Raw genomic sequence first — 24129 nt, forward strand, 5'->3', positions numbered from 1 at the left:
GTGCAATTGATAAACAACCATGAATGTTATCTTGACTATATATATATTGGGGTTTTAATAAGAGATCACCTTGTTGTACTTGGATATTTGGTATAGCTGCCTCCAGAGCTGCCAAAGATCTCCTGTGGTAGTCTGCCTGGGCCTCTAATAACTGATACACAAACATAAACACAGGTCATCTATACAGACTCTTTGGCATATAGTGAAGCAGTCATTCATATTGTATCACCAAACAATATTGTTATAGTGAAATAAAACATATTTGCATTACATTTCCATTTTAGGTAATCCACAGTAAACTGAGGTGTACCCACCATGACATAGTAACGTGCATAATCTCCCTCTTTGGAAGCAAAGTTGTACATGTCTGCGGAGAGCTGGTCCTGTAGGATGAAATATATATATATTTCCATACACGGCAAAACATTTTGTAACCTTAAACCTTCTGCTTCACACAGAAACACTTTTCATTTAGACACAAATGAACTCCAGATGACAAAGCAATGACCTTTAATTACGTGGTCCTAATAATGTGCATAGCATGTTTGTACCTAATCCACTCCTGTTACAAGGCTTCCTTTGTTCAGTCAGTTCATAAGATATGATCCTAACCTCATGAAGAGGCCCTGGCTGGAATGTACAAATTTAAAAACAAAATATACCTTGCATATTTCTACTTTGTTGAGAGCCTCGTCCATCTCGTCTTTGAGGGAATCGACCTTAGCTGCCATAGTCGGGTTGTAGGACTTTGTTGCCTGGTACCACCTGCAGGTGGAGAAATGTTTTAGATGCTAAAGGAGGTCTACAAAAACATGAAAGTGTGCATTGCATTTAACACTTGAACATGATCGGGCTAAATAAATGATAAACCAGTGTACCTCGTCTTGGCCGAGTCATAGTCCAGAACCAACTTGGCGAGTTGTTTTCTTTGTTTTAGTATATTAGGAATATCTATCTGTGAGAGAAACAGTGAGTCTTATGAGTACACACGCACTTTACAGCTGTGATAACACCTTTCCCGTGAGAACATTTTGTTAATATGATTCATGCAGGCCGGTAATCTAACATAAAAAGATGCCAAAGGCCATGTTGGATTTGGCAAGGCAGGCGCACTGAACGCTCCAGGCAAAACTCATTTGGTTAAAAACAAATCTTTCTAAGCCACAAAAATATAAATTTAAAACTTAAAAATACAGACAGGTCAGGCAGGTCATGAACGCATCACTTCAGTATGAAGATGAAGCTGCTTTGTTTTTACCTCTGCCAGCTGGTTGAGAGGATCCAGGATGTCTCTCTCAATCTGAACTTCATGCTGCATCAGTTCAGTCGCTAACCTGCTCTCTGCCTCCCCGCACACATCCATCATCTTGCTGCATACACGCACAGAAATGGGAATGTATACAAATACAAGGGTTATCACTACTTTTCTCACAGTGAGGACAATGTTCTTGTAACACTAAGGGGTCAATTAACTCAAATAACCACTTTAAATGTTGAATTTTGGTCAATTAGGATACATTTTTGAGACAGACACTCTACTCTTATAATAAATCTTATCTTATGATACTGCTGTGGTTCAACTTTTGCGTCTCACCCAATCAGACTCTCGTCTCCAAGCTGACTGCCTCCCTCCTGCATGGCTTGGGACAGCGTCGTCAGAGGCAGCTTTTTCTGCAAGCAGAGCAGAGAAAGTTTTAAAATGTCTGGTAAATAAATAGCCAATAGATAACTTCATTATTAGCTGCATGTATTTAAAATATATATATGTCACAGACAAAGCAACATATAACTCTGATTCTCTCTGAGTTCAGCCCGTTTTATCGTGCGTCTCTACAGCTGAGGTGGGTCTGTCATGCAGTGATAGTGAAGCTGGCAGGAAGCCAGAGCTGAATATTTTTCTCCTGAGACACACTCAGAGATATCAGCGTGTTACATAAGAGGAGAAGCAATGTGTTCCTAGCACAAGATAGCAGGTCGTTGCTAATCCTGACAACGGTATCACAGTGATTCACCCTTATTCAGTTTCTGTATGAGCTACATACTACACCAGCATTTCTCTGAGTCACTCTTACAGCGAAATGGAAAAGTTTTTCACAGTGATCCTGACTTTGTAGAATGTAGCTGAGATAATAAGACAAGGTTATGACAGGCCAGCTTGAAGTTGGAGAGGGTGAAGTGCTTCTTACATGTCTCTTCTCTGTGTCTGTGCCCAGTTGACCTTGCAGACAGGACACCAGCCTCTTGTGCGTGTTGTGCGACACCAAGCGCACCAGCTCCATCCGCCTCTCAATCTGCACATAGGACACAAAATGTTAGAGACTCAGAACAAAACAAAACAAGACCTATTGTGTGCAGAGTTCACACATATTTTCCAGTTCAATGGAAACAACGAAGGTGAGAGCTACAAATCAAAACACAGTAGCTGCACTAGCGCACATCTATCTCTAAACTTTCCACCCTGCTTGTTATTGAATTTACTGTTTGACTGTTAAAACTGGCAGCACTGACAGCCAGATGAAATCACAGCTGATAACGAACACCAGCTGATGGAAGAACAGGGAAAGCTTCTTTGTCTTACATATGATGACTTCATGCAGAGGTATTATCATAGAAAACAAATGAATCATTCTGACTGCAGGCCTGTGGTGGCCTGATCTACTGGTTACGCAGTTATTTAAAGTATGGTGGTTTTGCATGTTTTAACACATTACCTCTACTTTATGTGTACTTTCCAGAGCATGAGATATGCTTTCAGATTAATTTGTACTTTGAGACTTGAAACTGGAGATCAAACTTTTACTCTCCTGATACAGATTATGATACCTAAACTATAACGTTTATCTGACAATATTAATTAACCATCCAAGACATTTGCTCTCTTTTCTTCAAATGTAAAATCTACATAGCAGCTTCTTCAGTGCAGCAACTCATTGGAATAAACAACAGAACAGTATACACAAAGGATTACAGTAAGTTAACAGAAAACTTCGACAGAAAAACGTTTGGAGGCGGTTTAAGTTTACAGTTAGGGGCAGTTAATCCTTTAAATTATCAATTTAACCTGTGAAAATTACATTTTCATCACATATTACAACTAAAATGTGTGGTGCATTAAAGAACAATCCAACAGGAGAGGGCTGGATGTATAAAGAAATATTAAAAAGGTGTATCCAAGAGTTAAAGAATTACTACATTTTGTAGTTTCGTGCATTGAAAAAGGCCATTTGGCACTGACACAACCAGCTTGAATATCCACAGGATTAAATTGCAAAAAGAGATGAGATGTGAACAGGTGACATCTTTTATAGTGTGACTGGAAGCAATGGGCCTAGGTAATCCCTGCCGTGCCTACCAATTACATGAACCTGAAAGCGAAAGAGCAAAGAAGATAAAAGCAAACAGGCCAGAGGGTTTTCACAGCATCCAACGCTGTCCTCGAATGCACCACAAGTGAGAGTTTTCAGTCACTGCTCACGAGACAATACCGTAACTATGACAAGCCTCAAGTTTCAAGTTTCTACCGGCTGATTTTCACGGTACTGTCCTACTATTAAAACCAAACTGCAGCAAACAAACCAAACTAAACTATGGAGATATGAAACATGCATGACAGACCAAAATGTCTGTCTCTTAAGTATTCACTTCCTCTTCCTGTTTCAGTGTAAACATCCCACTGTTGCACTATTTGCCCCTCATTAGCTGTCTGATCCCCATCTTGCTCTCTATCTTCTTCCTTTACTTTCATCCCCACTAATTCACTGTCGGGCTCTCTCTCTCTCTCTCTCTCTCCCTCTCTCTCTCTCATACACACACACACAAACTTTTCCTCCTCCCTCTCCCTTCGCTCTCTCCTCCTCTCTTTCCTGTAGCTGTATGCTCCATGCCAGACCACAGCTGGACTTGGCTTCCTCGTCCTGGATCCAATTGATTTGCTCACCATTCAGCTGATCCCCGGTTCTGATTAATGCATGGAAGTCTAGCTCTATCTGGTGATGCCTCAATTGGATCCAGACCTCCAACAACCATCGCCAAGAACGAAAGAGAGAGGCCTGAGTGACGGTACGGCGGACTAGATAGGCTGGGTGACAGCATTATCTCTGCTGATGGAAGTGTTTTCCCATGAGTGTACACCAAAAAGACCTTTAGGACACACACCAAATGTGTCAAAGTTTAGCTCTTCTTCTCTATGTACCTTCTTATCTACACAATAGATGATGTTAAGATGTATGGCATAGATTCAGTAATCCTTTTGACATACTAACTCATTAACAAAGAAGTCTGATGATCTTTGAATTAGCCAGTCTCGTGTCTCATACAGGCTTTACTGTGCTCACAAAAAAAGAGATCTGTCCTCGGGGGGAAACTCAATTATGGACTTTCGTACACACACAGAAATACTCTTGACAAACTGAAGTCATTGAGTTGAAAGAAGAGAGAAAACTCCCTGATCACAGACAAGCACAAACTCTACTATCCCTTCTGCCTGCCCCTCCAGTTATGGAGCTGTCCAAAGGTTTACAAGCCAGTTACTGAGATCTTTTTTTCTTTTTTTCCTGCACAGGAATGAAAATTGTGAACAGTGCAAGCTGTCGACCTCTGACTTTCCACAGCACAAAAATGTGGAACGTTTAGTGTGTCACAGAGGAACCAGGCGGGTGGATACGATTTTGTTTTCTGGCTTTGAGCTGCTTTGGCTGACCTTGTTGGCAGGATGGCTAACCGTCTGGTTAGCTGATGACGCAACAGAAACAGGATTCAAATGCAACATGTTTGCTAAAAGGAATAGTTTGACATTTCAGGAAATACTAAGATCGATCCCACTCTCATGTCCGCCTGTAAAAGCTACAGCCAGCAGCTGGTTAGCTTAGCTTAGCATAAAGACTGAAAACAGGGGGGAACAGCTAGCCTGTGACAAAGTGTGCATACCAGCACATGTAAAGCTCACTAATTAAACACACTATATCTCATTTTCGAGTGTAAAAACGACAATTCGCCATTTTACAACAAGGGCCGAACTATTTCTTGGCCGGGACGAGTAACTTCCTGTAGTCTCTGCTGGTTGCCTGGCAACCACACGGTGATGACAAGACTACAGGAAGTTACTGGGACCAGCCAAGTAACAGCTCATACACATAAAACAACAATATCTCAGTTTTAGTCTTCAGTTTTTGAACAGATTAAACAACGAGGTATAACGTTCAGAGGCTAATCGGTCCTTGTGTTAAGCTATGTATTGATGTTCTCATCTTACGCTTGAGAGAAAGTGGATAAACACATTTCCAAATATAACTTCCTTTGACAGACCGAGCCAGTGTTGGCCAGTGCCAAAGACAACGAAAACCAACAAAGGAGTCGTCTTTTATTATTATTTTAGCTGACAGATATGTTAGATGTGAGTATGCACCAGTCTCCACAACAGTAGCTGTATGTATCCTAAGCTGTATTAAAAATACTGAGATATGGGACCGGTTCTAGCCTGACTATCTTCTCTGTATGAGGCCAGGCAGGTCTGAGAGGCTCCTCAACTTTCCCACTGAGGCAGGACGTGTCCAAACAAGATAAATGCCTTAGCCAATGCAAAGGACTATGGAAAAATGGAAAAGAAAAGACTACTACGACACCATGGAAATTATAGAGTCAAATTTCATGTTGGACGGTACAGAGAAGGGGGTGTGGGGAGCATGTGGGGAGCATGTGGGGAGGGGGAAAGGAAAAACTATTCTTTCCCCGCTCATGTTTGGAAAGAGGGGAAAGAACTTTCTCAGCAAGTGAGATTGAATTAAAATGCCAAAAGTAATTCACCGTTCTATGATTCAGAAAACTGTGAGCTGCACATTTTACAGAGATGAGTGTAATCGGGTTGCATATCTGAAAACTGACTGTGAGTCCTGATTGACTTTACATAACCACAGCAGGCAACTTAGAGGTGTTGTTAAGACATCCAAACACTTCCACTATGCTGACCGCCTGACAATCACATTCCTCGCTGAGTCTTCGACCTAAAGGAATGTCTAACGCAGCACAAAGCTCCTGTCGTTCAGGACGAGGACCAAAGACAAGAGAAAGCATTCCCTGGAAGGGTTGGGTCAGTTTATACTTTGTATTACAGGGACAATATAGACAAATACATTTAAGTATTAGGACTTTTTAAATCAAAAAACAAGCCTCTGCTGATTGTCTTGATTACAGAACATGCATGTACTTCTTTTATTCAACAAGATATAAATCATTTTCAAGTGTTTGCGTTGTGTATTACTGGGTGTGTGCACCACATGAGGTTCATAGTTCACTGCTGCATGTCATAAAACTTCTATGATTCAATGAGAGGATTTCATCTTTACTTTTTCTTCCACAACGCTCCCTTTTTTCAGTAAACACACTCCAACCTTTTTTTGAGTCTTTCTTCACCCCCCCACCCCCGCCCCCTAGCAGTGATCTCACAGTTTCGCTAGCTGGAGTGTTCCCATCCCCCAACACACAAACGCACTCTCGATGCATGATTTAGTATGATTTCAAGATAACAGAACATTGCCAGGGTTTGCCTTGAGTGAAAAACCATGAGGCCCTTCCTACAGCGCCAAACCCTGAGCTGGCGAGGCATTACTGAATGAAAGACTCGCCCAATGACGTTTTAATGCCAGCAGTTGTACTCCAAGACTGCAGACAGACTTGGCATCAGCAAGCTGGTAAGGCATGATGGCTTTACCAGAGCCTTCGAGCAGAACTTGTAGGTCCTTTGATAAATTCCTTATTTCACTTTCCCAGAAAATGACTTCTATAACAGAAGTTTTACACTGAGATCTCAGAGCCTAAAATAAGGCAGGTTAGAGAGTTAACAGGACATAACGCTCTTCAAGTGTGAATCACAGTTACATTCACACATAAACATTTTGTGCCAGTTCTTGTGGGCACAACCATACAACCAGCTCATGGTTCAGTATGATACGTCATACTAGTTTTAATGGTTTGATGTACTGACAGTAACTTTTACAAAGTTCAACAAAAAACAAATTATAGTCTGACTCAAAAAAGTCCTTACTTATTCCCTTTTAGGTCCAAAGGTTTCCAGTCCTAACCCTTTGTATAATAATATGTCAAGTATATGTTAAGTAGGATTATTTTCATTATGGACTAATCTAACCTGCTCTTTCTCAATTAATCATTAAGTCTATGATGTGTCAGAAGAGGGTTAAACATGCTTGTTATAACCATAAAGCTTATTCAGTATAGCACTTTTCACGACGTGTTTTACAAGAGAAAACTGTTAAAAATGAAACCATGGAACAATAAAAAGAAGCAAACAATAAAACATAAGCAACAACACAACATAAAACACTAGACAGATAGATGCGAGACAAAGGCCATTTTGAATAAATTGGTCTGCAGCTTTTTAAAGACTTCAACAAAGACCACAGAATATAAGTATATAAGAAAAGTGTTCCACAATGTTGGAGCCACTACTTCTAAAAGGCACGAACACATATTATTTTCAGTTAAGAGTGAAAGGACAATCAGTGAGCCAGAGCCAAGTCCTAAATTAACTACTGCTGATATAAGGATGGAGCTGATCAGATGTGCATGCTGGTGCCTGACCCCGAAGAGATCTATTTGAAAAGAAGTTTACTTTTAAATAAATCCTGAACTTAATGAGAAACCAGTGTAAACCAGATAGGATAGTTGCTGTAGTGTAAGTTGTTTTCCTGGACCTGTTCAACAGCCTTGCAGCAGTGTTCTGAACAACTTGTAGACATTCCAGAGACAATGTGATTGTGATAAATCAGCCAAGAGTTTGGCGATGTTTCTTAAGTTGAAGAAACACGAATGGGACAGTGTTTTTATTAATGATTAAAGTACTTAAATTGATCAAATATACACACCAAGATCTGTAAGACTAAAAGAAAGTAACCCAGTACACTGAGCAACCTTGGAAGCTTTCTCAGGAAATTATAAAGACCACACTCTGTGTCTGCGTTTAACTGCAAAAATTTGTTAGTCATCCAGGCCTTAATGGTAGTCCTAGTCAAGCTTAAAGGACACATACATTTGGATATCATCAGCAGAACATAAGTGATACCTTTAAATTGGCTAATAATGTGACCTATGGAAAGCATATATAAGGCGAAAAATAAAGGACCCAAGATAGAACCCTGAGGCACACCACAGGAAAGAGCAGCTCTCTCAGACATGTAGGGGCCAAGCGACACAGAACAAGCGGTTTAATGTATTCAAACTGCTTGTTTTGCTCAATTTAGCAATCTGCTGATTAATGTTCTGTTGATTAATTAAGATGCATGATTTATCTTTAAAATCCAGACAGTGTATGAACATTCAAAACTATCCACTGTAACAAGAGATACAGTTTGAGTCTGAAGCCACCTCACATTTGATGTATATGAACAGAGATAGATAGAGAAGAACAGAAAATCATATTCACCTGCAGGAGGTCATCACTCAGCACCTCAGTTTTCTCAGCCCTGTTAAAGGAAACACAAACATGAAGCCAAACATCTTACAACAAATCTAAATAATACAATATAATGCAAACAGATAATATTAGTTGTAGGACACACCGTAAGCACCTAAAATGTCTAAATAATAATAGCAGTATAGTATTTGGATTTGTCTCACTCAGCACTGTGACATACTTTGATGAGCTCTGTTGTATTTCAGCTAAACAAGACCTAACTTGCTAAACTCAGCTGAACTGATGAGCACACAGAAAACAAGACCATCACGCTAAAGCAGAAGACTCAATCCAGCCCGACCTGTCTGCAGTTTGTGCCTGAAGCAAAGTTACACGGTGCAGAACATACTAAAAGGGAAACGTTAGTATTTTTCAATCTGGACTCCATAGTCCAGGTTACAGGTCAATTTTACATTTTTTTTTTGTTTTTTGCTAATGTCATTAAACAGAGCGATACAGCAGCCAACAAAAATGATCATACTCTTTAACAAAAACATTGTTCTCTGTAGAAACCTTTCTATAATATTGTCAGACACAATTTGAGCCTCTCGTGGCAAAAACAAAAACTCTTAGTGGATATACATTGACCGTGGTTACCGGCTTTGGCACTCTCGCTCAGTACTGGAGCAATTTCCTCAAATTCCCAAATGCACAATAGAATGTTATCACATGATAAATAATTGTTTGAAATTATTCAAAAAGAGTATCTCTGAATTACTGGTTACCATTTGTGCATACATACTCAACATGTACTGTATTCACAAATGCACCACTTGTGCCTGTGGCTGTTTTCCATGATGGACCTGTAGGATTCCTCAACTCTGTCCGAGCACACACTTCCTGTTGTATCATCTCCACCTTGTTTGTTATGGCAACAGGGAAGAAGGTGTGTGTGTTTGTGTGGAGGAGGCTTGTTGATGGCTGAAACACACTGAACACACTACATATTGTGGCAGTGTGCGGAAAATAGGATAGTGGCATCACTCTGCAACTTCTAGGAAATGGTTCTAATTTTCCAAACTCTCCAGATCATCATGTGTGACTTCAAAGCTCTCGTATCAGATTTCTACCTATTTCAGAGAAATCGTTTTTCTCTACTGATTCTTGCTGAGCTAGTGAAACCCAGCAAGCGAGGCCATTACTCACCATGTCGATATTTAACAAATACACCAACGCTGACACTTATTACATCTACTCACACAAATCCCAAAAGACCCTCCCTCCACAGGAGCAGGCCCACACTATAGATTCAAATCTCGCAGGGATCAATTAACCCTCTCCCACACAAGAGTTATTACCTAATGCTGTTGTAAGTTACACCCTACAGACAGCTTTACCTCACTAATGCCTCTCATTGTTAATCCAAAATGCCTTTGGCTGCCTGCAGCTCATACCATGAGTAAAGATGGTGAAGCTGCAAATCAGTGATAAGCCACAGTTTTTCATTATCTGTGATCAATGATTTGCTGTTTGGCATTCAGTCTAAATACTAACCAAACATGCTGTAATGAGGATATTCAGTATTACGGCACAGAGTGGCGAAATAATTCAGCACCTATTTCATACATTTAATCTTTTATTTACTTTGGTAAACATACACAGAGTGTAAATATTGTCTGGTTTTCTTGCTTCTTTCTCTTATAATTAATAGAATATGTTTTGGGTTTTAAACTGTCACACAAAAGAAAACATTTTTAAGACATCACCTTGAGTTCAGGGATCTTTTGACATGCATTTTACGCCCTTTTCAGACATACTACACTGGATAAATTGGATAAATTAATTGACAATGAAAACAATCACTAGTTGCAGCCCTATATGACATGAAATGTCTGGTCAGATTTATAATCTTGTTCAGTTATTCTTTGATCAGACAGTTCTTGGTATTTGGTTCTTGGTACAATTGGTATACTTTCTATATCAATACCAAAAAAATTAGAGGATAAGATAAAACATCCTAACTGATGTTTAAAACACATCCATTACAAATGCAGATGGATCTCACATATGCGATTTATTTAAATGACACAACTGATTACTTTAACAGTTCAACAAAGGCTCAAATTTATTAGATATATCTGATGGCATGAGATACAATCTGCAGCCAGAATACTTACACACTGATCCACATGATCACATTACACATTATGGCTTTACTGGCTCGCCTCTGAAGGAGAAAGCTACACGAGCAATCTTTAGATTCCTATCAATATTGAATTAGCATTGATTTGACTGGAGTACAGCTCGACTCTGGCCAGCAGCTATTGTTCTAAGAATAGACTCTCAAGATGTTGAAGCCCAGACTCTGACAGAGAACTCAAAACACAAAGAGTAGACCAGTGAGCCAGTGAGAAAATTACGTTCTTTTCATCAAAGTTTTGTTAAAAGCATTCTGTGGAAGCTTACTGTATCTCTCCAGTGCTATGCACAGATTCATAAACACTGCTAAACCGCAATCCTCTACCACACCACTACAACAACATTTAAATCAAACAGTTTCCTTGTCAATCTCATGTAAATAAAACTGGCTTCCTCTTTTATAGAAAACACCCATCTGTGACTGTGTGACGTCCCCAGCCCTCCACTGTGTCCCCAGCAACAACGACAACGTGGAAATGCTTACTCCACAAAAACCCTTCGTGTCTGGCCCTTCCTGTGCCAAACAGGGAACCACATCATCACAAACAGCCGTGCGGGCAGACAAATTCAATTCAAACCCACATTCATTAATATTAAATTTGGCTTATTTTGGCTTATTTTTTTTTTTACATTTCGCAGATCAAGGATAATGAAAAAAAAACAAATCTTTAGTTGCAGCCCTAAACTAATGTTTAGATGAAATAGCGACTGAGGAAAGCATTTAATTTGACATTTGACTTTTCAGTGATCACTGACTCCATATGGACCTTTATTTTATATCTTTATTTATATTTACATCACTCCCACTTTGTTTTGCTCATGCTGCAAATGGCACCAAAACTAACAATTCAACCAACTCTATCCAGCAGTAATCCACTGTGGGTGCGTGCCTGTAAACACTAAATGCCTCAGTAAGCAGGCTGAGTTGAGTTTTACTGCTCTTGCACAACATATGGAGGAATGTATGTGAGGAATCCGGTGGTGGCTACAGGCTATTGGTTGGAAAGTCATTGTGAGGGACATCATCTGCATGCACCATTAATGCTGTTATAACCGGAGAAATCATCTCAGTGGTGGCTGCTGATAGAGAGCAGGGCTGGAAACCCCTGTGGGAGCGTAGAGGATGGAAAAGAGATTGTATAGATATTGTTGGTGTGTGTGTAATAACTGCCAGTATCACCACACATCAGGAAATGTGTGTGTGTGTGTGTGCAGCTGCAGAAGTAACAGCACACATCAGTCACACTACTGAAGTAAATGGGGGTTCTACACCCAGAATTCATGTTTGCAGCTATATAGAGATGATTTAATCTAATTAGAGCAGAAACAATCAGCCAATTAATCAATTAGTGACTGAAAATGACCTGGCAACTAGTTTGAGCAATTTTGCCAAACAAGAAGTGCTGGTTATAGGTCTAAATTGTGAGATTTTGTTGCTTTTATCAGGTTTAAAATGAATATGTTTGTGCTTTAGATTGTTGGTCATCTTGGGCTTTCAGAATATATGATTGTTCAATTTCTGTTTTGACATTTCATAGAGGAACCCCCCAAAACGGACAGATTAGTCATAGTGAAAATAGTTAAAGTATGTAAATAAGGCACTGACTTGTTAGTAACAGTAACACTATAAGTCACCACATAGATGGTAGGAGAATATTTAAGTGATTTTCCACACAGAAATCCTTACGCTTACATCTGGAAAGCTATTTAACTTTTCAAACTCCCCTGACATGCTCCACTTTCCTCAAACTCCACACACTGCTCAGGTATTTATTACGCATACGTAGCCCAGCCCTTCCGACCAACAGATGACAATGAAATAAATCATGAAAAGCAACAACAACTGGCATTGTTGGCCTTCCACAATGACAATGATATTCTGCGTAAGGACGCGTGTTGTTAGAATAAACACTCACCTTCCTACAGTCTGGTTGGCGAGTTGCCTCATGCGATTAAACTGTTTCTTCATGTTTCCTTTCCTCCTCTTTCGTCTCCAGTTAAGTCAGTAAAAGTTAGCGGCACCTCGGAGCGCAGATTCACCGTACGATCCAAAAGTTACGCTGCGTCGCAGCCATTGTGGCAGAAAGAGCTCCGAGCACTTGAACACAACTACAGCTGAGTGTTTCTCCTCTTGAAACACGGTGACATTGGACTCGGTGACAGCAGAGAAACTCAGTTAAAAGAGTCCCCGACCAGCGTCTGGATCCCCATCGCCATGAATACCAGACTTCCTATTAAACTGACTGGTTTGTGTGCAACCAGTGTGGTAGGAAGAAGGAAGTGCCTTTACTTCCCTACTGTATGCTGCACAGCCCAATGGTGACATGTGATACCTTAGCAAGAAAAAAAAAAAAAAAGCATTGACTCAGCTATTGGTTTGTCATGGTCATGGCAAAGTCACATACGTGTTAGAGGACTATAGTAAGTTGTTTTTTATTGTAGATTGTATTAAAGAGTTAAGTCATAAATATAATTATTGACAAGCAGGTTTTCACATACAAGAAATTGTAATATTTACAAAAATAAAAAAAAGAGGTTATAATGTCAGAGAGATGAATATTAAATGTTAATCAACAGCTGCAAATACAAACAGACATACACCTATTTTCAGTCTTGGTCACTTGTGCTAGATGTCTCCAGGTAATGTGTCCTCCAGACTGACTGGAGATCAGTCATTAAACACTGGAGCAGTTCTCTGTGATATGCTGCCACCCTGTGGCTGTTTCTCTGTCATGACATGGTAATAGTAAATGGTAAATGGACTACACTTATATATAACAGCGCCTTTCTAGTCTTCCGATCACTCAAAGCGCTTTACAGTCTGTATCTCATCCATCCACACCCCCTGAAAATCATCAGCATCTGAACATTCAGGTTGCCAACACTATCTCTGAGATTTCATGCTGCTACCCAAGTGCAATGGAGGTGAATTGAATTTGTTTCACTTCCTGTTAGTGTAACAGTGATTTCCCTTTATAGATTTGTTTTAGAGTTCATGACATTCATGCTAAAAATAACCCAGACACTCCTCTGCCTTATCCACCCAATGTAGCCTATATTACGAGGGTCAGTAATCTATAGATTGCAGCAGCAGTGAGAACTATGAACCCTGTTTATCATTGGACTAATGCAGACTATAAATGGAGTGAAACGTGGTTCCTGTTCATTCCTACACTTGGAGAAAAACCGGTTCTGCTCTGGAGAACCATTTTATCCCTCAGAACCATGTTTTTGTTGTTTAAGGTTCTTTGGGTAACTGAATGCAAAATGGTTTAAGTCACAATTGCAGCACTTTTGGTGCTTTGAAGAACCTCTTTATGTTTAATCTTTTTATTATTATTATTTCAACTTTAAAGGCTCTTTAAAAAACGGATGACTTTCTTTAGGTTGACTCTTTGCAGCAGCTGTTTCTTTGGAGAACCAATGGGTAAAAGGTTCCTCAGAGAACTGAAAAAAAGTTCCCCTATGGCATCATTACGAAAACCCACTTTAGGTTGTAACTCTAACCTTTATTTTTAAGGGTGTATGTGGAGAACTCTTGAAACTTTAACCCTGGTTTGTTGACGTTAAAGAACAACTAGTGGTATAGTTTCACATCTTCAATTTGCAAGCAGTAAATCAAGTCAAGCGAGCCACACATAACTTTTGAGAGGGCATATACTCTCTTCTGTAGTGATAAAATTAGACTTAATTTGTCCCTGTTTTCCAGGGTATCTATTTCTATGAAGTGTTTCTGCCACATAGTCCAAAGACCTTCTTTTCAGGGCTGCTTTTAACGTCACTTTTAAAGTCACAAAATGCAGCTTATGAAAGTGAAATATGAAATATGAAAGTGCTCTTGTGGCTTTTCAAAAATAGTATCAGGTGTGTGTTTCCAAAACCAGCAGTGCCATTTCATATTAAATCGACCCTCATGGTGACAGAAAAGGTAGAAGAGGCTCTTGAAATGCGAAGAGAATTTTTTTTATCACACGTGCAAATGTGATTCTGACGTGATGACAATGGTACATTGACTTTTTGTCCTTTGCATGTCGAAATAACTGATTCATCTTGCATCATAGATCCCCTTCTACTTTTTCTTTTCTGTTCTGTATATAGTTCTTGCAGGTTTTTCTATGTATGGTTTAGAAAAACATCTTGCTGCTCTATGATCATTCAGTGTGACTGTTTTGTTTGTGCTTGTCTCTTTGGAGACCTGCAAATCTCTAACATCAGATACTCAGTCCAAAGTGGAAAATATCCAGTCCACTCCTCATCAACCCAAAAAGGATCTTTTGTTTGATATCTCCACCTACTGGTGGATCTCAACTGGTCAACACTCAACCGCTGTGCACAAGTCATCCTATAAGAACAGCAAATAATTAGTTTTCTTTTCTAATATATTCACCATATAAAGTTGTTTGTCATGTCTACTGTATGTGTTCTCAAATCTTTTCGTTTAATGTGTGATCATCCTGTGGGAAATCATTAATTACTAAGTGCAATGTGCTGTATCATGAAATTATACATTTTAACTTACAGTAAGTCCAGTTCCAGCAGAAAACAAGGTACAGACTTTACTCTAGGGTAAACATTTAGCAAGTGCTCTGGTTTGCATCCTTAATGTTTTGTATGTATTGAAATCTTACTGCATCTGCATCAAAATAAGAGGGAACTAACTGACGGACAGCTAATATGTTTTACTCAGTTTACTGCAAAATTAGTAAGAAGTCTTTGCCATTGCCTCTGGTCTGTCCTGCTCTGACCCTGCCATGGAAATGAAACATCTGCAGACATGTTGGTTAAGACAACAACAATCATTGACAAAATTTAGCTGATTTTTAAACAGTACATGCCACAGTTCACTAACTTGTTAGAAAATGCATGAAATATTTACTCTTGCAAATGCACACTGTCATGAGAGTGTGTGTTGAACATTAAAAAAAAATGGGCCCGTGGATTAAATGGCAGGTCAATGAGGCCACACTGCCAGACTTTACACACCAAAGTCCGAGTGATTAGGAGGCATAAAGATACTTGTGCCCTTCAGCATACTCAGTGTCACATCTTCAGCTCGCACGACCGGACCTCATTGAAGACTCATGAGCTGATGAGAAGATGGAGATGGGTGAAGTTGAGTCGTCTCTCATGTCTTCAGAGACTAAGACACCTCCAGCCAGACCTCCTAACAAATTTGAGAGGTTATATCAGCCGTGTCTGGGTGAGCTGGTGGGAACTACGTTCTTTGTTTTTATCGGGTGTGTTTCAGTCATAGAGAACGTGGAGTCTGCAGGGAGGCTTCAGCCAGCTCTGGTGCACGGCCTTGCTGTGGCCGTCATGGTTGCCTGCATGGCAGAGATCAGGTGAGGCTCATTGTCAATGTTCTTACAAAACTAAACAGTTTATACACATCGTGCATCGTTTATCATGACACGAATAATGAGCGTGTGTCTATGTGTGTTGAATGGACAATAATTAATTACATATTAAACTTCAGAAACATTTTTTCTAGGTGACATTTCTCATCTGTGCTACTAAAAATCTGAATAAATCAGTACTTACTGACCATATACCCTCATTCATTTCAGTTCTGTTCAATTATTTAATGTTTAATGTTTTTGCCTCTCCAGCGGTTCCCATTTCAACCCCCCGTTCACTCTGGCCATCTATCTATGTGGAGGGATGGAGATGAATATGGTGCTTCCATATCTAGCATCTCAGCTGCTTGGAGGGGTGCTTGGAGCCGCCATGGCAAAGGTAAACCTGTCTCATTTTTGTGCCATCAAAATACCCATCTCTTCTATGTACATGGAGGTGAATTATGGCTAAATTTGGTGCCAACAGGGGATGACATCAGGAGAGAACTACACCAAAGCCAACGGGGCTGCATTTGCTCTGCTGCAGTCAAACGATGAAATAGGAGGCGCTGTGTTTGGAGAGGTTGCTATGACTTGCCTGGTCACCATGGTGGTGCTGCTGGGGGCTGTTAATGCCAAGACCAGAAGTCCCCTGGTGCCATTTATGGTGGGCTGCACTGTTATCATCAACATCTTGGCTGGGTGAGTAACAAATAGTGAGATTGTGTGTACACTCGTTCTTCATGTGAGACCTTATATCATGTTGAGATGCATTCATAGTGTTTTACCGGTTTGTCCAAGTGAAGGAAACAATACATATCATCATTGTCTTCTATATAAATAATGTGAAACTTATCTGAATATCCCTGTTCATGGTTCTTCAGTGGAGATGTATCTGGCACCTGTCTAAACCCAGCCAGAGCCTTCGGTCCAGCCATAGTGAACAACTACTGGACTTATCACTGGGTCTACTGGGTGGGACCCATAACAGGAGGCCTTGTAGCGGCTGCATTGGTTCGGTAGGTGCAACACAACATATACACTTTATACTTAATTGATTGCATTAATAATTAAGATTCATTACAGAACAAATTACAAACTGTTTTCCTGCTTTTGCAGACTCCTGCTTGGAGACAGGGAGATTCGACTCATTCTTAAATGAGGTTCTTTGTACATGAACTTAAAGAAGATAAATCAGGATGGTGCTTTATCATCTACAGTTACAATATAAACCTTTCTTTCATTCCACTGAGTGTGTGTGTGTATGATTATGCACTCTTTGCAATACGATAATAAAAATGACATTTTTACATACTTTTGCTTGTTTTTTTTTTGGCCACTTTAAGGTCGTACCTCAACACTTGATAAAACAAAGCCTGTAATCTTATCCTGGAGCGCAATGTGTTAATATGATACTGATCCTGTCACAGTACGATATGCATAGTTAAAGTTAAACAGGGTTGTAGACATTAGGAAAATCTAGTTTTCAGCCAGGTGCATGACAGGTGCATGAGTGACGACAATTATACGTAGAACTTTAGAAAAACTTATCTCATTACCTTTTGAATTGAGAAGAACATTTATTTAAAAAAAAAAAGAAAAAGCCAAAATTCAATTACTTTAGATTTTCAGCAACAAATGCTGTTCACTGTTAAAAAGAGACCAAATGGCAACCTTTTCAAAGCCAAGAGACATCCCTGCTCCAGCTTTGTGTTCTCGGTACCCTGTGCCTGCTCTCTATAGCCGGAGCAGTGAATGCCTGTTCGGCACTGGAGAGTATCATGCTGTTTCTATATTGTACCCCTGGGCCTCCCCGCAGCAGTGGCCCACATGGGAAAGCAGGCCAGGCGGTGGGATAAACCAATTACCCCCCAGTCTGGGTGGACTCCTGCCGCTGCACTACGCAGCGGCTCCGGGCCGAGCCCTCCTGGGTTCGTTCCCCATGAGAGCCTGCTGGAATTCCCAGAGATGAGAATTGTGTGGTCTCAAAAGCCTGCAGAGAGGCTATATTTTTGCTTGGAAATTTGACATGGTGGCCCCCTGGGACAATACTGAGGGAGGAGACTTCAAACTGGGCTTCTGTAGGATAAAAAAAAGTTGTGGAAAGCTTGAATTTTGGCCAACATTTATCAAAATAAGCTGTTTTTGCAACATTTAACCATGTCTTATATATAAAAACACAATCAGATATGCACAAAAAAATATTTTCACGTATAACCAGTGATTTTTAAAACTGATTTAAAGCTTTTTGTGCCAGAAGTATATTTTTTCTAATCTGAAATTTATATAATAAAGACATAAAATGAACTAAAACAAGTCTAGAAATATGTTTTTATTAACTGAGATATCTTATATGTATCGTATATGTTGTCTAAAATTAAGCTTAAGTGAAACGTGAGGATAAAATATGCATTCAAAGAGGAGGAATAAGAATATAGAGCAGATAAACACAAGAAGACAGGGTGTGGACTGAGTAAAAGTAAAAGGCAAAGATTACACCTCCACAGGCTTCATGGATTCATGAGCCCTGATGGTTTCTAGATGAGAGCAGCCGTGACAATGGTCATTATGTCTGCTAGAGGGCTTGTCACTGCAGGGCCATTGTGCGGGCCCCATTCACCACACAGTCATTTACACTTTCATTGGCAGCTATTTAGTCCTCATAAAAAGTTCAACACACCAATTTGTGAGCCCCGCTCAGCCAAGGAGAAGTGTGGAATAGGCTAAGAAAGCAGTTGCTTTAAAAGTCAATTAATTGTTCCCCTCTTATGGGAGGGGCTGAAGGGGAGGATCCCCAGGCTTTAGGGGCCTCACATCTGTCCATTTGTCTTCTCGGGATGTGATGCAGGGGCCACACAGCTCAAAAGAAATGTCCAATTCAGTCTTCTCAGAGCTTTTGCCATTTAAGGAGATTTTGTGTTTTATTTAATGGTAGGCCTGGCCTATCCTATTATCATACGAATCTGATTACAGGGGAAAAGATGGGACACAGAAGGAAAAGGGCCAAAATAATCTTGTAGCTCTAAATCCCATTCTCCTGAAAAAAACAGAGATTATGCAGCATATGATGAAAAGTGGGGGTGTAAGTTCATTTAAGCCTTTACCAAACCAACCATCAAAAAGAGCGTTAAGTCTTAAGGGGGCCAGAGAATTCTTATAAACCCGAGGACCTCATGAAATTTAGATTCTGATGCACTCTTCATGAGCTGTGGTCACTTCTAAACACTTCATCAGACACACAGATAGATGAACTGAGCAGATTCTCTGTCAAAATGCAAAACAACCTGCAAATTACAATGTTAAAAATGTTATTTTGCTTTTATTGTGCTGCTAAAACAAGCACAATATGAATTGTAGATATGTATCAGATCATAAAAAACAATATTGTGTGCCACAGATCAAATGTTTACGTTCATATAGTTTATTAAAACGGCATATGATGGCATGATCAAGATGAATGTGTACATCAGAATGAGGAAATGTTTGATTTGTTAGTTCTTGTGAACTTTTCAAATATTAAAATATAAAATCCTACTCATGAAAATCAGACCAATATGATTTATTATTATGTGCTTTAAAAGCAAATTTAAAACTGTAAAATAAAAATCATTTCCCTCATTTTAAAAACAAAGAAATGGTCACAATTACAGTGGACTCTTCAGAGGTAGGTACAAAAGTTTTTATTTCAAAGGTCATGTATAGAGAAAAACACTTATAAATAGACAAAGCACAGAGGATATGAAACGTAATAGAATAAAAATAATTCTACAATCATATATGTACAAACTTATTCACTGGGACAAACTGTTGATTACAAATGGCTTCAGTCGTCCCTCTCTCGTCAGTTCAGAGGTTAATTTTCACACAGAGCCAGCAAAGTGAACGCTAGTTGATGCTGGGAGAAGCACAAAGAGAAAGCAGCAATCCAACCCCTTCTTAGTCTCCCAGGACTGAGGGCAGTGAAGGGAGAGAGACAAAGGCCGACTCTCTATGAGCCTCAGTTCAGGAGGCCCTGCTGTTTGCTCCTGTTCTGCTCCTCCAAATGTGTCTTTTTACCAGCGATTCAACAGCTTCGTCCCTGTTGGTGATGCTGGATGCCACCTTACTGGCATGCGACAACATTATAGGAATCCCACAGTGCCAGTACAGGGGTGAGGATGCCTGTGGATAAGAGACTGGTAGGGCTCAGTAGTGCTAAAACAAAACACTTCCTCAGTCCAAAGGGAAGTCACAGGAATTCCGGCGTGCCGCCCAGGCGGCCTGGTAGACAGACAGGAAGTCTTTGTATCGTGGGGCACACCCTAACCAAGCTTCCCCAAAGTGTTCTGACCCCGTGAAGAGAAACTCTCCATCCCCAGGCTTCACGTGGCACTGCAGGAGTGTATGGATGTGTCCACGCCAAGACAGGACCGGCAGAGATGACCTGGAAGAGGAAGGTTGTTGCTCAAACACTCCACTGCGCTGCCAATACACTCTCGCTGCTGATACCTCCACCAACGATGTCTGACGTGCAGGATCGTGGGAGACATTGCTGATGGAGCCTCGGACCACTGAAAGAACAAAGAGCAGAGCATGAAAAAACAGCATGCTTTAAGTTATAGTTGCTTATAAAAATTCCCTCCAAATCTTTAATAGTTTCCATCATGTTATGTTTTCTTTTCTCTCTTCTTTTTTCTCCTTTGTCCGGTGGACATATTGTTTCTGCTTCAAAGCACAGGTCAGTCTCATTCAGCAGCCCCCCCCCACATCTGTTTGACCTCTGCACTGCCAGCAGAGCTGCTGCTTTCTGAGCTTAAACCAGACCATAAGAACAATTTTTAACATTCCTCTGAGTAAGATTTACCAGCTGTGGACGCAGTATTCAGATCCTCTACTACAAATCTTACATCCTGTATGAATCATATCACACTGATCTTAGCTCTTTACAGAGGAACTTGTAACTGTAGCCGTGAAAATTGGAGGTGTAAAGTTGCGTAAATAATAGTAGTTTTATACTACATAATTTGAATTAATGCAGTAAATTACTGTGTTTTCAATAACTTTATTGTTCATTTATTCCCTTATTTATTTCCAGGACCTCTCCCGCCCCTTTACATTTATCATTTATCTCACAGACCAAATTTAATTTATATTCTTCAGTTGTTTTTTTTTTACACTTTGCCTACGACACGGAAGCTTCAGTATATCTTTGTAGGAATTCAACGGTGCTCTGTCAGCGTGTTTATATAGTACAGCAAGTAACTGAGTACTCACCAAAGTCACTGTTGCAGACAGCCATGAGGAGTTCTGTATCATTGCAGGGTCGGCATGAAGCTGTGGAGAAAATGAAGAAGTGGTTTTATTGCCATGGTGACATTAAAGTGGATTGAAGCCTGCATCAAATCATTTTGTCAGGTATCATTTTCTCTCCCATGACTGACATTGATGGATCGATGGGTGTCACTCCTCCTCAATACCTCTTCGCTAGCCTAAAATCAGACGCACATACCAGCTCTATTCATCTCCCTCCTCACATCAAAGAGTGAAGAAACCCGGGGTTAGATGGAGGAATGCTGCTCCTAAAGCGCCTCCAGATCAAAAAATGCTGGGCTAGTCTTGACCCCCATGTTTGACTCCTATTGTATCGACCTAATTGAGTGACCCTGTGCCAACACAGGAGACTGCAGGAGTCAAACACTTCTGCCAGACTGGCAATGAAGAAAAGATAAACCAGCAGCTGTCTATTATGAACACAGAATGACATCACCACACTGGGACAGGCCCGCACACATGGATAAATGCTAATAAACAGACATGCACAATGAAAAGGCATTTGTGGAATCTGCAAAGTATTTGCAGTCTCAATTCAGGCTCTTTGGCCCGGTGCCCTTCAGCAGCCTGTGGTCTGCTCTGTCCCTGCTGCTTTGTCCCTCCGATGGAAACCAGACAGCCAGACAAAACACAAGACTGACCAGCAGCTGCATACTCCAGTCAGCATGATTGGGGTCTGTAATTAATTTTTTTCTAGGAATTAGGACTGGTCAGTCCCTCACAAATATCTTTAAAGTAGTATTAAAATTTTTGGTTCCACATTCTAATATTTATAAAGGGGTTATAAATCCATTTTGTTGATGTTTATTATTTATATTTGCTAATGAGACAGTTAAACCTCTTAACCCATTAATAAATACTTAATGAGCTGATAATTAATTGGATTTTGGTCACATTTCTCTGCAGCCCATATGGCGTCATACACTCCCATCACTAAAAGGGACTTTTCATACATAATTACACCCTGTACCTAATTATTAATAGCTTATTACATATTTATAAAGCTCCAGTTAATGATTAATTAATCATTAATAATGTCATTAGGGCCACAACTTACTAAACCCTTAATAAAAGATGCTTTGGAGTGGTACCAAATGTTCAAATGCACCTGTTCGGTTTCTAACGAGACGCTTTAAAAGGTTTATAAGGTGCATTGATGGCTTATTAGCGTTCACTAATGGTCATTAATAAAAACACATGTTTGAGTTGCCAGTTTGAGTTGCCAGTTTGAGAAGAATCAGTGTGTTGGATTTTGGTCAAGCTCCTCTGCAGCCCTTCTCTAAGGTAAGCGTTCATCAGTGGTCTCATCAGTAAAAGGGATTTCTCACAACCTGGCAACCTAAAAATGTTCTGATTAATGGCTTATATAACTTTAGTTAATTGTCTACCATTTATTAACACAACATAACACAATTTATAGTTAATACAGACTTATCCAGGACTCACTCTGTAACGCGCTGTGGCCCAGGTTGGGTGCAGCACTCCTGTTTCCCAGCAGCTCATATCTGAAGCCCATCGTGCGTCTGCTCCAGACTCCATCAATCTGCGGACTGGACTGGAGATAGATGACGGGCCTGTGTGGACCATCAGCCCGGAAACAGAACACCTGCTGCTCGGGCTGTTCGCCGTCAGTCACCAGCAGCTCCAGCTCCCCGGCCCGTTCAATGAACACGCTCGCTCCGCGGAAAGAGGGAGACGGTTTGATGCAGACGATGGTGCGCCGGGCGGAGGACAGATTAGGCTCCAGGACCACCCGGAGAGCCTGACCCGGGTAAATCCACCTCACCGAGCCCTCTGTACAGCGCAGCCGCACCTGGAGTACGATCCTGGTATCCACACCAGCTGCAAAACCGCTGGAAAAACGAGGAATTCATATTAATTACAATTAAAAAATGAATGCAAAGCCCAAATGTGATCGAGCTTGGCGTTAGTGATGGTTAATAAACATTTATTAATGCTCTATACCATTAAAATTAACTATAAATTCTCGGGTTTCTTCTTAAAAATAACAATTATCTAAATAAGCAGCTATACATGTTAATGAGTCATTAATAAATGGTTTCAGGTTTGCAGTTCTGTGTACACCCAGAGCCAAAATGTGTTCTTCTTAATGTCTTTTAACGGATCCATTGATGTATTAACATTAACAAAGCCATTATAAGCATTTCATTTTAAATTGCAGTTTGCATCTTGGAGAAATGTAGAAAGTTTCCTCACCTTCCAGACCAGTTGCACAGATCAGCTGCGCAGTGCCACGATTGGAGACCGAGCATCATGCACAACAAAAAAATCACATTTGGCAACATCTCATACGCACAAAGATAAAACCCCTAGGAAGAAGTGGACGACGGTGCATGGCGAGAAGAAGGTTTGTCTGAAGTATGAGAGAGCTCTGCAGCGAGATTCAACTTTGGTCCACGACTCCTCTCTCTCTCTCTCTCTCTCTCTCTCTCTCTCTCTCTCTCTGTCTGTCTGATCCAGTTGTGGTTGGGGTCTGCCGGCCAAACTGCAGGTCTTTGTCTTTGCCTCCAGCCATCTGTTAACATCAGTGCACAATAAATTCATTCACTCCTGAGAGCTTTTTTAAAAAAAAAATTTAATTCTTTTATTTTACTCACTTTCTCTGTTAAACATTTACACTCTCTTCTCCTCTGTAAGAAAACAGCAGTTTTTAAAAAATGAGTAAAAAAAAAGAAAGAAAGAGAAGAAACTAGAAATAATGAAAAGAGTCACACTTCACTCACTTCACCTCAGATCATTTCAAAAGTAGGCCAACTGAAAAAAAAATAAAAATAATTAAATAAAGGAGGATAAAGATGTAGAAACGTCCATGTTTCTGTGCTCGGGCTTCATCTAGTGGCGGGATGCTGCAGCGCACAC

At 40.3% G+C, this 24129-nt stretch overlaps 3 protein-coding genes across 7 annotated transcripts in view; 1 reads left to right on the forward strand and 2 right to left on the reverse strand.

The window, feature by feature from the left end:
- The window catches only part of arhgap17b (Rho GTPase activating protein 17b), a 21729-nt gene extending 8814 nt beyond the window's left edge, over nucleotides 1-12915 (reverse strand). For 4 of the 5 annotated variants that reach the window (XM_019277279.2, XM_019277280.2, XM_019277281.2 and 1 more), the window contains exons 1-9: nucleotides 12520-12915; nucleotides 8435-8474; nucleotides 2187-2291; nucleotides 1595-1671; nucleotides 1259-1370; nucleotides 879-955; nucleotides 663-765; nucleotides 315-383; nucleotides 70-151 (exon numbers count right to left, since the gene is read on the reverse strand). In XM_019277279.2, coding sequence (XP_019132824.2) covers nucleotides 70-151; nucleotides 315-383; nucleotides 663-765; nucleotides 879-955; nucleotides 1259-1370; nucleotides 1595-1671; nucleotides 2187-2291; nucleotides 8435-8474; nucleotides 12520-12572 — 718 coding nt within the window. In that variant the 5' untranslated portion in view covers nucleotides 12573-12915. The remainder of the gene's footprint in view (nucleotides 1-69; nucleotides 152-314; nucleotides 384-662; nucleotides 766-878; nucleotides 956-1258; nucleotides 1371-1594; nucleotides 1672-2186; nucleotides 2292-8434; nucleotides 8475-12519) is intronic. The other variant, XM_019277282.2, reaches the window with a different exon arrangement.
- Nucleotides 12916-15700: 2785 nt separating this feature from the next.
- Nucleotides 15701-17233, forward strand: aqp8b (aquaporin 8b). The gene is made up of 5 exons (XM_010730678.3): nucleotides 15701-15945; nucleotides 16213-16339; nucleotides 16427-16641; nucleotides 16824-16958; nucleotides 17059-17233. The coding sequence occupies exons 1-5, from the start codon at nucleotides 15701-15703 to the stop codon at nucleotides 17099-17101; spliced, it is 765 nt and encodes a 254-aa protein (XP_010728980.3). The 3' UTR covers nucleotides 17102-17233.
- Nucleotides 17234-19622: 2389 nt separating this feature from the next.
- On the reverse strand, nucleotides 19623-23688 carry LOC104918859 (meteorin-like protein). Its single transcript, XM_019277268.2, has 4 exons — nucleotides 23467-23688; nucleotides 22696-23102; nucleotides 21193-21252; nucleotides 19623-20489 (listed from the first exon to the last, which is right to left on the reverse strand). Exons 1-4 carry the CDS (start codon nucleotides 23553-23555, stop codon nucleotides 20152-20154), a joined length of 894 nt encoding a protein of 297 aa, XP_019132813.2. The 5' UTR covers nucleotides 23556-23688; the 3' UTR covers nucleotides 19623-20151.
- Nucleotides 23689-24129: the final 441 nt, after the last annotated feature.

Source organism: Larimichthys crocea, chromosome XII (assembly GCF_000972845.2).
Source record: "Larimichthys crocea isolate SSNF chromosome XII, L_crocea_2.0, whole genome shotgun sequence".
Lineage (NCBI taxonomy): Eukaryota > Metazoa > Chordata > Actinopteri > Sciaenidae > Larimichthys > Larimichthys crocea.